Source organism: Acipenser ruthenus, chromosome 3 (genome assembly GCF_902713425.1).
Source record: "Acipenser ruthenus chromosome 3, fAciRut3.2 maternal haplotype, whole genome shotgun sequence".
NCBI classification, from domain to species: domain Eukaryota; kingdom Metazoa; phylum Chordata; class Actinopteri; order Acipenseriformes; family Acipenseridae; genus Acipenser; species Acipenser ruthenus.
Window position 1 is genome coordinate 75,334,616 of NC_081191.1, and position 15,023 is coordinate 75,349,638.

The following is a 15,023-nucleotide window of genomic DNA, read 5'->3' on the forward strand; positions in this document are numbered from 1 at the left end:
CTTTTTAGTTTTAGTTCAGGGATGGATGTAAGGATTTACAAAAGAGCTGAAAGTGCTGTGAACATGTATTACAACTAGGATCCCATTTTATCTGTTGAAAGATCTTAAACCCACCTATTTTGTATTCTAGTGCAGTACACATAGATGGAAATGCTTTAAATGAATGCACTCCTACATGGTGTAAACTAAATATGAATAGATCTATTACTACATGCCTACAGTATATATGGATGTGAATTAACAGTGGGATCTATTCAATTGATGTAAATGAGGATTGGTCTAAATACTGTAGTGTTTACATCATAAAAATAAAGGGACTGTTGAACATCTAATCTAGAACAGTGTGTCTTAGTCTATTTTGGGTATTTTTGTCAGTAAAATGTCAGGTCTGGTCCTATTTCAATATTAAACCGGTGACTGTATTTAAATCTGGCACTGTTTAGATCACTTAAATAGACTGCAGTATCTTAGTGGGGAAAAAAAAATACCAGTCAGTTTTAATCTAATAATATATATTTAATAGATAAATCCATTTAACAAAAGCCCAACAAACACGCTACAGTAATCATAAAAAGAATCATAAAGAAATTATAGATCATCTACCATAGGTGCTATTTTTTTTGTTATTATTGTTTATAGATTACGTAATCAGAACATAACATTCAGACCAATAGAGAATATTTACATTTTACATTTTTTTAAAACAATTTATAACAGCAGCTACAGCATAAGGATGTTCTAGTGGGCAAACAGATAGACGTTGTGCCTAAACAAGACGTAGTAAGCATTATTTGGAGAACATCGTTGATTGTACATTTTCATAATTTACAATCTAATGCAAGTACACAGAGTTACAGGATATTCAAAATGTACAGCGGTAACAAGAGAAAACTGGTTAGTCACTAAACTCTCACATATTCACTTGCTTAAGAAACTCAAGTGAAAAAAAAAAAATCTCATCCCAGAGCTGTTACACAAAATCAAGAGCAGCATAAACAAATATACACCTTTGTATTTCTCATTTATATGTACATTTAAAGGTAACTATTTTGTGGTTTATTATTTTGTAGAAAACAAAATAATATCATTTCAAACACATAATAAAATACAATTACTTTCAGCTATAGAAAGTTTTATTAGCTGAGGCAAGCAGAAGTGTATGTGGTATATATTCCATTAATATTATTATTAATAATAATTATTAGTTATTAATATGTAACAGAGAATTGCAGGTAATTACTGGAATTTGTTGTTTAAAATACAGTGTGACTGTTTTAATTTCTGTATACAGCATCTGTTTGTAGATATTTCCTAAAAGCTGCATCAAGCTTGAAATGTGCTTTACAAATACGCCTAAAAATGTTACTGTGCAGTTAATGTCATTTTTAAAACTAAACTCAATAAACATATTATATAGTCAAATGAGTTTTAAAGCCCTCTGTCAAATTCAGTTTAAAATTCTAGTCCAGGATTTTAACACAGTAAAGCATAATGTTATTATACTATTCATTCTACACGGCAACAAACACAGTGATACTGATAACCATTAGTAAATTACATCACAAATTAATTAACCACTGCACAAAACAATATACATTTGTTTGATTTGATTTGTTTCTGGTTTAATTCAGCTATTCTCAAAATTATAATATGTGTACTACTAAATAATCAAACAAATCAATGAAATGCATGAAATTTGATTAATATCAATAACAGACAATGCAATAAATTCTGAGGTCTGATGCCACTTGCAGCATAGTATGCATCTCTGCACTCTTAGTTTTCTGTACACATTATGTGTTGTATGTATATGGTTATATAATACATTTCTTATTTTCTCTTTGGCAATATTTGTGTTTAAATTCTAACAGAAGGCATATAGAGTCCTGGACATATTGAAAAGGACACTTGTGGCCTAAGACGTTATGACTTAGCTAACAGATAATTAACAATTGTCCACGAATAAAAGACCACATTAACTTGAAAATACAGACTAAAAATGCTGCATTTAAGTATGTCATTTGATTTCTGTACAGTAGAAATGAATTATTCAATACTTCATTAGTGAATTGCAGGCCCTCGACATTTATAGGTCGAACATTTCTATTAAATAATATTAGAGAAATAACAGATAAATTAGCCCACAGTCAAATCTCAATCTCAATATATCAAACAGACTAAATAAAATAAATTATATTAAACTGATAAATAAAGTGGAATTATGAATATTGGTATTTTCTTCCTTAATTCCTATAAAAAGTGAGTTTTAGAAAAGGCTGAAGTGCCAGAATACAATGAGAATATACTTTATAGTAAACCCTGGTATTGATGTGATACTACATTCTGAAATTCATTTTCTTCAGACAATGTAGCTTGTATCAGATGGACATGATCTCACATTAAAATAAGCTATACTGTTTTTATTATAAAGTAATATATAGTAAGATTTTTACCCACCTAAGGTTAGGGCAAAGCCACTCTGGGTAGCCACTTTGACTTCTTGAAATGAATATCAGCTTGTATCACACAGCACCCTATACGATATTCTATGAATGATAAAAACAAAAAGGGGCCATCAACAATCACATTCAGTTGCACGCCAAGATTTTAAAAACAAAGTTAAAATATAATATTCTGTGCAGTGAGGAGACCCTGGAATAGGAAAATGATAACTTAGTAAACTTTAGTTTGGCACACTACAAATATATGTTCTTGCAATAGAGTTGCTTAAAAGATAAGAATTTGTTTTTGGCAAGAAAAATTGAGTCGTCAATAAGGATTTTAATTGTGGCTTCTTTTTACTAAAAACCCTTGTTATTAATTAGGATACTAACAGTAAAATGTCTGAATAACATGAAGAATATAACTTGCTGTACCTAAGACCCAGGGGTCACCTAATAAAGGCACTGCTGTTTGGAGTACAAGATGAGTTATGTGATCATGAGCTTGCAGCTTCAAATCCTGGTTGTGCTGAGTTTGGAGAGATTTGTCTGTACTCTCAAGGGTTAGGGAGGAAAATCAACTAGTGTTAGTGGAGGTCAGGCCATTGTTCTTCATTCTTGATGGGATGGTATATGGTAACAGGAGTGAGAAGACATTTCAATTGTGCATTTTATAACAGTGCCATCCATTTCCCACTGTGCTCACGATCAATCCAAAAATCGAAATAGTAGATCAACTCTCGACAGATACTTGGGGAAATAGAAGTCAAGTATTTTGTGTTGTATCTGTCCCGCCCTCTGGCACTTTCTTGAGAAAAATAGTTCTTCAACAATGAGTCCACTAAAACAGGGTACCATGAAATATACCTAGCCAAAGTGGTTAAAGACCTTAGACTGTAGTGGTATAAACAGTTGTAATAAAAATATTATATTCAATTCAGATATATTAAAGACGTCAGATTGAACTTCAATAGCAGGAGTATCAAATTCATCTATTGTGTCCACATGGTTTGTGTGCAGCCATGAGAACATAAATACATACAGTATTTATTGGAATTAAAGGGTCAAATAACAACATTCTGTATAGCTTTGCAACATTCGGAAACTGATCTTGGCATAGCAAAAAACATTTAATTTAATGTAATTTAATTGAATTGAATTGAATTCTTTTTTCGATTAACACTTTTTATCAACTTTTTTATGTTAATTTTGACAAGCGTGGTTTATTCTCGGTGAACAGTAGGGAATACTACTCGAATCATTTAGAGTGCAGAAGTTATCTGAGTTAGTCCTAGATCATGTGAATCTTCTCTTCTGTGAGGGGAGAAAGAGGACATTTCCACTGCTAGTCATACTGGTTTCCTGGTTCCATCAGCATTTTCCTGGTGATAAGTTGGATTGTGGACAGTACTCTTCACCCTGCTGGCACTCTGGCGGTCTGTTTTTAGCTTTGAAGGGATGCAGAAGTCTTTAAAACATCTTTTGAAGTTTTCATCCAAAAATGCGTAAAGAATGGGGTTCAGGCTGCTGTTGGTGTAGCCAAGTGCTACACAGAAAAAATAGGCTGCCATCAAGGACGTGGTTTCAGGAACATTTGTTAACGCCTTGACCAAAATGAAAATGTGTATGGGAGTCCAACAGATGATGAAAACAGCCACCACCACTAACACGAGCTTTGTGATGCGACGCAAGTTTCGGTCCTTCTCCCTGGAGCCAGACAGGAGTCGGACACTCTTCAGGCGCAGGATCATTAAGGTGTAGCACACTGTAATGATGAGAACTGGCACAACGAATGCAAAAATGAAAACACAGATTTTCATGAGGGTGTCCCAGTACACATACGGTTCTGGGAACTGCAAAGCACATTCTGTGGTACCTGTGTATAAATAAAACAAAACAAAATAAACAAAAAAAAACATGTTAAAATATTAAATCAGATATACTGCCCAATTAAAGTGGCAAATTAATACATTTTGGGGCTGATGTAAGGATAGGCACAGTGCAAACAACTGAGGCTGCAAAATCCAAATTACCTAGCGGCCAGGCAATTATTTTGCAGTGAGGCTTATGTAAGCTTAAAAACAATGCAAATTACTCAACACACACAAATAATGAGCTGCAATGATGATAATGAGGGTCGCAATGAGCGCCGCCTGTGCATCAGGGTATTTAGCGGCCGCACTTACAGCCCAGAGGTGAGGTGAATTAGCAGTACAGAGAGCAGTAGGACTGTACGAGATTTGTGGAGCATGAAAATCAAAGCAAACAAAAAAAATATGTCAAACGACAGGCAGCAAAGTCCTCTTGGTGCACGGAAAGAGCTGAGAGTCCTTAAAGCTGAGGTCACTTACCATGTAATTTAGTTATTTTGAAAAGCCTCAGCCAACATCAGTTAAGCTACCAAAGAAACCATATGGTCATCCATAATGGAGAAAGTCAATGCTGTCGGTGTTACCAGGAGGACAGTCAACCAGGTGATGAGAAGGTGAAATTCAGCCATTAGGTCTAGCATGACCTGTGGAGCGAGATGATAATGCCTTACCACCACCTCCTCCAGCATCCCAAAAAAAAGTGACCCTGGGTTTGAATATGCGGGGTCTTCTCCATCTTGCCCTTCTGCTCTGAAGGTTTTCCTGCCTGTCCTCAACAAGAGCCAAGCGTTGCTGCATCAGGAAGTGTACCAGAGCAGCCATCCTGAGGCCAACGAAAGATCTCTGAAGGTGTGTGGTTTAATACAGCTCTTAATTACTCGCTTCTACAATGGTTTGCACATTGTCAGAGGAGGTGCAAAGTTTTTGGAGGGTCAGCAATTGCCCAAGTGCAAGGCACATCCTTACATCTCATTATATAGTGCCTTGAAAATGTCTTCACACCCTTGAACATTTTTCACATTTTATTGCCTAAAAAATACAATTCAAAATGCATTAAAATAGGAATTTGTTTCACTGATCTACACAACATCATCTACACTTTCAATGCGAAAGAACAATTATAGAAATATTCAAAAAGTAATTAAAAATAAAAAACAAAAGTTTTGATTGCATAAGTCTTCACGCCCCTTGAGTCAATACTTGGTGCAAGCCCCTTTTGCAGCAATAACAGCCATGAGTCGTTTTGGATAAGTGTCTACCAACTTAGCACAATGGGATGGTGCAGTTTTTGCCCATTCTTCTTGGCAGAATAGCTCAAGCTCTTTCAAGTTGGCTGGGGATCGTCTGTGGACTGCAGTCTTCAAGTCTTGCCACAGAATTTCTATAGGATTCAGATCTGGGCTTTGACTAGGCCACTCGAGGACATTCACTTTCTTTTTGCTGAGCCACTCCATTGTTGCTTTTGCTTTGTGCTTAGGATCATTGTCCTGCTGAAAGGTAAATCTTCTCCCAAGTCCTAGGTCTCTGGCAGACTGGAACAGGTTTTCCTCCAGGATCTGCCTGTACTTTGCACCATCCATCTTTCCCTCAATCTTCACAAACCTACTTGTCCCTGCTGCTGCAAAGCATCCCCAAAACATAATGCTGCCACCACCATGCTTTACTGTAGGGATGGTGTTAGCAGGGTGATGTGCCGTGTTTGGTTTACGCCACACATATCGCTTAGCATTGAGACCAAAAAGTTCCACTTTGGTCTCATCAGACCACTAAACCTTCTCTTTTTCAGCAGTGGCTTCATTCATGCCATCCTCCCATATAGGCCATGTTTGTGGAGTACTCTTGAAATTGTTGAACATTCAACATGTTCCCCAATCTCAGCCAGAGACCTCTGTAGTTCTTTTAAAGTAATCTTAGGCCTCACAGTGACCTCCCTCAGCAGTTTTCTTAAGCCATGGCTTCTGATTTTGGAGGGACGGCCTGATCGAAGCAGTGTATTGGTGGTGCCAAACTGTTTCCACTTTACAATGATGGACCTGACAGTGCCCCAAGGGATATTCAAAGACATTGAAAGTTTCTTATAGCCTTCCCCCAATCTGTACCTTTCAATAACTTTATCCCAGAGTTCTTTTGGCAGCTCCTTGTTCGGCATGTTTTGCCATTTGCTTCAAATTCACTTCATGCAACAGAAATAGCTTGATTCTTCATCCAGCAGTATTCGAATCAGTTGAACTACTGTGATTGGACACAGATGGGCTCTATTTAACTTATGATGTGCCTTTTTAAGGCAATTTGTTGGACCTGAGCTAATTTGGGTTTGCTATGACAAAGGGTGTGAAGACTTATGCAATCAAGACATTTTGTTTTTTTATTTTTAATTACTTTTTGAATATTTCTATAATTGTTCGTTTACGTTGAAAGTATAGATGATGTTGTGTAGATCAGTGAAACAAACTCCTACTTTAATGCATTTTGAATTGCATTTTTTAGGCAGCAGAATGTGAAAAATATTCAAGGGTGTGAAGACTTTTTCAAGGCACTGTAATTAGGGATCTACATAATTCGTGATTTCACGAAAAATCGGAAAATTGAGGGGTCACCACGAAAGTCACCTCAGGGTCCAATGCATACTGGACTAGTGTGGAGATAAAAAAAAATTAAATAAAAACTATTGATTTAAATTAACTACTGCACACTGCAAGCAACGCGAACTACGTATCTTAATTCTGTAGATAGGCTTCTGTTTTATTTTTTTATGCCATCGCCGTCTGGTGTGCATTGCACTTAGGCAAAAAAAACAAACAAACAAACAAAATAAAACGTCCTTAGGCAAATAAAAAAAATAAAAAAAATACTCAAGGTTGACTTTCTTGTTTACTGTTCACATAACAACAATGTTTAAATGAGCCTATCAATGCGTCTGTACTGGCTTTTCGGTGGCCTGTACTGTACAGTAGGAGGTGGGACAAAGTCAGTGTTGCATTGCTATTTTGATTTAGGTTGCTAAAATCTAGTTTTCAGCATTGGAGGTAAAATACCAGAAATGGATGACAAAGCAAAAAAATCAAAGTATATTTCGGCTGAGGATCGAGTCAAGAAATTTCCCAAAGAAGCTTTACATTCAGATGAAGGTAAATTGTTTTGCACATCTTGTAATGTGATTGATCGCCATTTAACTTCAGAATCACACATTAAACAAAAGGGTACTACAGAGGCTGCTAAACAGAACGTAAAACAAACAACAGCGTTCAGAAAACAACAGAAAGTATTCCTGTCAGTTGTAGCCAAGTTAAATCAGTACTACAGGTACGATCTAGCACATCCACCTCGCTTCAAACAACCTGCTGCTTTTTAAACGCAGGTAGAATTTTACATCTCAACCAGGCACGTTTTCTTTCTTTTGACCCGGCACTAATAAAATGAATTCCTGGAGGGGACAAACAACATGACAATGAACGTGCTGCATATATGGCCTTTACTAAAGAATGGCAGATGCCCTTGGGTAACTGAGTTTTGGGACTGTTTCCAATCGATTTCCACATCATGTATTGCAAAGCATTGCCATACAATTCCAACTAATTCAGTGGATGCAGAACGTGCAATCTCAATGTATGGGCAAGTCTTCACACCACAGAGGCCGAGAGTGTCGGCAGCAACTGCGTGTTGCATGCTTGCTTTGAACAAATGACACAGCACTCTGTTTTACTAAGGTAAGCAAGTACCACTTTTTAGGCTTTTATAATGCTCTGAAATATGATCTACTTAGGTTTATTTAATGTTTAAACAGGGCCGTGAAATGTCTGTAAAATCTTAATTTTATTCCATAACCTACCCCGGGAAAAATATGTTATATATCCGCGATTTAAGTAGACCTCTAATTATAATGTGTGTGCACGCTTAGTATTCCAGATCCCCACCCAATTCATGCTCTTTTCTTCATTTGAATGCATTTTAATATCATTTAAATGGATCAATGATGGCAAAGTGCTAATTTGATAGCGGGTGCAGAACGGAAGGTGAAAAACATTCTTTACATACGCTGCATTTTTAGTGTCCGCACTTTACAACCGCGAAACATGGTTTGCACGTGCAAAACACCAATTTTGGTCGCAATATGTGTGTTTTGCAGCCGCAAATCACTTTGCATGTATCCTTACATCAGCCCCTTTATGTTTATATTCAACCTATAAACTGTTTCCACAATATTGAAAAACAACAGAGTTTATAATAATACATTATAATAATATTTACACTACATGTGTTAGTTTAATGTTTGTGTGTACAAATTGCATTGCCACTAAATACTTGACATTTAACATTTAAGAATTCTAATTACAATGCAATTATAAACACAAACATTAAACTGTGTTGGACATAATGAGTTGTGACACTTCTGAACTGATGATATAACTCTGAAATCAACTTACATTAAGTTTTTTTTCAAATAAACACAACCAGCAGCAGTGTGGAGTAGTGGTTAGGGCTCTGGACTCTTGACCGGACGGTTGTGGGTTCAATCCCCAGTGGGGGACACTGCTGTTGTACCCTTGAGCAAGGTACTTTACCTAGATTGCTCCAGTAAAAACCCAACTGTATAAATGGGTAATTGTATGTAAAATAATGTGATATCTGTATAATGTGAAATAATGTATAATGTGATATCTTGTAACAATTGTAAGTCGCCCTGGATAAGGGCGTCTGCTAAGAAATAAATAATAATAATAATAATAACCAAGTGTGTGTCCCTTAGAGCTTAATGAAAGAAAATATGACCATGCTAAATTAATATTTGTTCTTTCGTGCAAATATGTAAACACATTTTAGCTCACACTAATCAACAACATAGATACTAGAACTAGAAATCGAGCTAACCAAACTTGAAATTGAGCTAACCAAAGCTGTCATTGCTTTTCATGTGTATTGTGTTTTCTGTCAAACACATACAATAGGGAACATCACCTCTTTGTTGAACAGAAACTCTCCAGAATCAGCTGGATCTTACAGCCACAGCCAGTGACTATATTTCTGTGTTTACTTTGTGATTATAACATTTTGGCTACTTACCATGATTAGTTTCTGTGCTTCCCAGGATCAGTGCAGGTATACCAGCTGCTGATGAGAGTATCCAGATACAAATGTTAATTATCTTGGCCTTTACCGGTGTGCGAAAATCAAGGGCCTTTACAGGGTGGCAAACAGCAATGTACCGGTCAACACTCATCATGGTCAATGTGAAGATGCTGGTGAACATGTTATAGTAATCTATTGAAATAAATATTTTGCAGACTACTTCCCCAAAAGGCCATGTACCTAACAAGTAGTCCGTACTCTGAAAGGGCATTGTCGTGGTAACAAGAGCATCAGCCACAGCTAAATTAAAAATGTAGATGTTTGTAGCCGTTTTCATCTTTGTATATCTAGAAAAAGAAAAACAGATTATCCAGAGTTAATGAACTTCAATATAATACTTTTAAATATCAGTGCTGTTTTCCAGTACTAATGCAATAGTGCTAATACTTTTTAAATGTTCATCTTTTATTGTTTATTTATTTTATACACACACTGAAATTCACTAAATATAGTAATTATGATCCCAAAACACTGGAAGACACTTGAACAAAGATTTTGCTTGAAATTACATAAATATATTTTTACAAGTACCAATTAGCATTTATTTTAAGGACCTCAAACACATAAACATTTAAAGAAAATAAGTACCAAGACAAACAAAAAAACAACATTCAACAAAAATGTATTTGTAAACCAGAGCAACTTGATCATCATTATTCAACAACTGTCAATTGCATCCTACCCACCATCTGGCCTTGCATTCTACATTGACAGCTTTTTTAGATACATGTATGATGTATGATTCATCTCCCTTTACCATTGCAGGTGGTAGTTTTGAGTTGTTTTTGAAATTGTACAGTAAAAAATACATTTCATAAGAAAGCTGCATGAACTCCTATTAAATTAAGTACCTGCACAAACACGCACATAACCATGATCATTGCAGACAATTTTCTTTCATTTTAATTTACACTGTCTTTGTGGAATGTGTTCATATTGTTTCTCTATGCGCAAATAAAACACTTGTTTAAAAAATCTTACTAACTCTGAACAACAACTCATGTTGAAAAATGTGTCTTGTTTCACAACAAAACTGGATGGTTTACATACTCTCCTCTATCTAAGCTACGGTCCAACATATTCATAAATGATACTAGTTTGTATCATCAATCCATATATAGCGAACATCAATCCATATATAGCAAACATTAATCTATATATATATATATATATATATCAAACATTGATGTATATATATCAACTATCGATCCATATATAGCGAACATTGATGTATATATCAAATATCAATCCATATATCAAACATTGATGTATATATCAAATATCAATCCATATATCAAACATTGATGTATATATCAAATATCAATCCATATATCAAACATTGACGTGTGTGTGTGTATATATATATATATATATATATATATATATATATATATATATATATATATATATATATATATATATATATATATGTCAAAGTTGATATATTGCCTGTTTGGTACCCCATACAGTACAGCCACTAGAGGTACGAGCCCACTGCTTTGCATACTATACCCTGCTCCATACACGGCAGCGGCGCCATGTAGAGTTGTACGTAATGTATAACGATTTCGTAGTAGATTTTAATAGCAACTTTTGCTTACATAATATTCATTATACAAATCAAAATATCGAATTTTGCATCTGAGTGACATTTAATGTGTGACTTTTAGTATTCACACATTGTCAAACAGTTTCTGTCAACAGGATGAGAAAAAAAAAAAATACAGTGCATGAACCCATCTGACAAACCTTCAAAGGTTTAAAACAATCTTGGAATCCCTGGCTAGCGAACGAACCTTTGGACACAGCCCTAGATCATTATGTTGTCAACGTCTTGAAAGCCCTGAGTGTATGCAGTACAGAGGTATACAGAGGTGTGTCAAGTCTTCAACAGCCCTTTTCCAAGTAACTGTCATGTCTGAATTGTTCAGTTTCTAATCAGCCTGTAGACTGATAACCAAGTCATTATCACCACGGGCCAATAAGTACTGTGCTGTCTGGGGACACCTGGACGGTCTTTAATGATATCACTGCTGTCTCCTTGACTTTATCTACAGCAGCAGTCTGTAAAAGACAGGTTTATCCCTTTCCTTTAGCGCTATGCTACAGTGTTCTGATGTATAACTGCAGCAGCTCCCAGGATCATTGCCAAGGAAGCAAAGAACCATGAATGCAGTTCCACACTCCAGCAAACCAGGAGGGGGGATCCTATCAAGACTAGTAGCTGAACTTGGTGATTATCTCCTTTCAGCAAAAAATGAGCTGATAACAATATGCAATATAAAAAATATACCTGATTTGGAATAGGAACGGAAGCCTAGTGTTACATAAACAGATCACCTGTAATTTAAATATACTGTATATTATTGTTTACAGGGTATTCTACCAAAGGAGATTTTTTACCACCGGAAGTGGTTGGGACTACTTGGTAATGCCCTATAAAATATGTATGGGTATAGATCTCATTAGAAAGCGATTCAGTATCATCAGCCAATCAGTTTACAGCTATAGCGGGCACTAATACACAGCCAATGATCGCTGTAAATCCTGTAACTGCAACTGCCGAGTCAGCCAATCACAGCCTGTCAGCGAGATGAGCGCAGACGCAGCTTCTTTCAACAAAGCGAGATGCGGACAGTTCAGTAACATTGCTCCATTCAGATATCTGGCACTGTTCAGATAAACTGTAAGCTGCTCTGACAAGTAAAAAAAGTTATTTGTTTAATAAAATATTTGTTTTCTCTAATTATGTGTGTGATCCTTTCTGAACATTTTTGGGACTATTTTCCTAAAACTTTTCTCAGTGGACGACGAATCACTACAAATTCAAGGTAAATGTAAGTTTAAAAGTGTTTTTTTTAAAGAACATTATGAAACAATGGTTTTCTAATAGCAATAGTGCCCTCTTGATGAAGGCTCTACCGTGTGGTAGTTGCACTTGACTTTCGTTACCCTAACCTTCGGCTAGGGACACATAACTCCAGTCACGGTCAACTAACACATGGCAGAGCCTTCATCGACGGCCACTATCACTAAAGTATTACTTTTATACATAAAAAATGATCTCCATGATGGAAACTCTTTTATACTGTTTACACAGCCCTAGTTATTCATATTCTTATTATTATCTTTTTACCTTTTAATAAATCACGTCAACCAATTAAGCAAGTAGATTCAGTGGATATCGTATACTGTGGTAGCACAAATAATCAGAGCATTCTACCAGAATCCGAATTCCAGAATCTTGTAAACACTTGCATATTCAGGCTACTCCATACTTACTCCTCATGTACTCTGGATACCAAACATATAAACACAGCTTAAAGATACTGAAATATAAACCACTACCCCACAGCATAACTGCAGTTTGTTTTCTCAGTTCTCAAAGCATTTGTCAGAATTGTTTCTGGATTAACTATTACAAGCCATGTAAACATCAGGAAAAGCATCAGTATATTTAGAGGCTTAGCTATAAAAGGCTCACTGTTGGGGGTTCAAGGACAAATGACCACTGCTGACAATATCCAAAGCAAGATTCATTCCATCTTGAATGAATGGGAGAAAAGATTTCTTTGCATCAGATTTATAAAACAATTGCTTTATAATTGGCATTGACTACATCATTTTTCAGCTTCAATTTACTTCACAAGAAATGACTTCCAAATATCACCATTAAAAAACAAACAAACACACAAATAAACAATAATGATAGTTAATCTCGAACTAACTATAATAGTTAATGTTGAATCATTTCTGAGTACAGCTAAGTCATGGATAATTATTAGCTGTAGTAATATTTGTCTTGAAGTTTGTGCTCACTTTACTTGTTTCTTGTAAATCTTCCATAAAAACACATTTATCATGCAATGCTGCTGTGATAACTACTATAATGAACCTAAATGTACACTGTATTAATCTAGTCTGTAGTATTGTGCAGTATTGATAGATTATAATGTGTTGAATTCAGTGGATGTCAACTGAACGCTACAATCCCAAAAATAGCAGCTTGAAAGATTGACTGAGAATTGATATTTCACTGCCCTTAGCTATTGTTTATTCATTCTACCGAGATGAACCACTAGGGGGCACACATGGTCTCAGAATGTATAACGCTAATCCACTGATTATAAATTGTACAATACCAAAAGCAATTGACTTTTCTGCTTTTTTATTTGTGTGTGTGTGTGTGTGTGTGTGCGTGTGTGTCTATATATGTGTGTGTGTGTGTGTGTGTGTGTGTGTGTGTGTGTGTATAATTGAAATTAAAAACGATATTTGTATAATAATGAATCTCAGTGAACACAGCCAAAAGAATCTTCAACTAATAAATACTGTGTGGTACCATTAAAGGAATATCATATCTCACCTGATAATAACATACATGACCAAGCAGTTACCTAGCAAGCCCACCACAAACACCACCGAGTAAACAGCGGTAATAATTGGAATAATTGGAGACCTGGTGTGGTTTGCCCACTGGTTATCATCGTGAGTGAAATTGTCAACGTCAAAATAGCCAGACAGCCAAGTGTTGTTGGTAAGACAGTCTTCTGAGAAGTCTGACAAGCATTTATCTTCTTTAAAAATTTCCACTGGTGTGTCCATTGCGCCAGTATCTTAAGAAAAGTAATAACAAGGAATTGTTTTTAAGATGCTTTCGCACAGAGATCACACACAAACAGTATTTTAAATGAAAGCTTACAGAACAGAACATTATTATTATTGCACCTATAATAGCTACATATATATATATATATATATATATATATATATATATATATATATATATATATATATATATATATATATATATTACAGTGCTTAACTCAACTGGATGAGAGCTGGACAAATTCATATGCTAGAAGTACTATTTGACTGTGCTCTGCACCATACCTTCACATAATTAAACGAAGTTAGCATTACAGTAGTCAAGCTTCTTATGCAACTGTTTTTTTAAATTAATACGTAATATTAAGTTTGTTTTAAAAACATTCCAGCATAATAATATCTGCATTCTTTAAAACGTACACATTTTGAAATAAAATTAACCTTAAGTCGACTCATTTAAGCTACACCATTACAAAATATGTTTAGGAGTCTATCTTGACATTTTTGTTTGTTGTCTGTTGCATAACTTTGATCAGGAACAGGTGGGAATACAGAACGACCACGTACCTGTAGGCACAGTATTTCCACAAAATTGCTTCTTCTGTACTGGTAAATTTTAATCTTCGAAGATGTTTCAGAAACTTTGTTGATATTTCGTCTGAAAAAGATTCTTCAGCACCTTACTGGTAGATGTACAGCACAGCGCTGACTGCATCACACAGTCTCTTTTCCACTCGCTCTCCTTGCCTCTGCTGCTCACATGACATCAGAGCAATGACAATAACCCAAAGCCATTAACTTAAGACACATGTCCCCAGCTGCTGGATACAGTACTGTTGTAGGTGGAAACAGTATGGTTGTAGGTGGGAAACCAGCAAAACTTCGCTTCACCCTTTAAATGTGTATTCTGCTTCCTGATCTATAATAGATAATTTAATGCATAACACGTATAAGCAGATGTACGGTAGCCTATGTC

General features: G+C 35.6%; 1 protein-coding gene across 1 annotated transcript; it reads right to left on the reverse strand.

Moving 5' to 3' along the window:
* Nucleotides 1-495: 495 nt before the first annotated feature.
* On the reverse strand, nucleotides 496-14,778 carry LOC117435709 (delta-type opioid receptor-like). Its single transcript, XM_034059078.3, has 4 exons — nucleotides 14,615-14,778; nucleotides 13,806-14,055; nucleotides 9,374-9,726; nucleotides 496-4,317 (listed from the first exon to the last, which is right to left on the reverse strand). The coding sequence occupies exons 2-4, from the start codon at nucleotides 14,042-14,044 to the stop codon at nucleotides 3,791-3,793; spliced, it is 1,119 nt and encodes a 372-aa protein (XP_033914969.2). The 5' UTR covers nucleotides 14,045-14,055; nucleotides 14,615-14,778; the 3' UTR covers nucleotides 496-3,790.
* Between the last annotated feature and the right edge of the window lie 245 nt (nucleotides 14,779-15,023).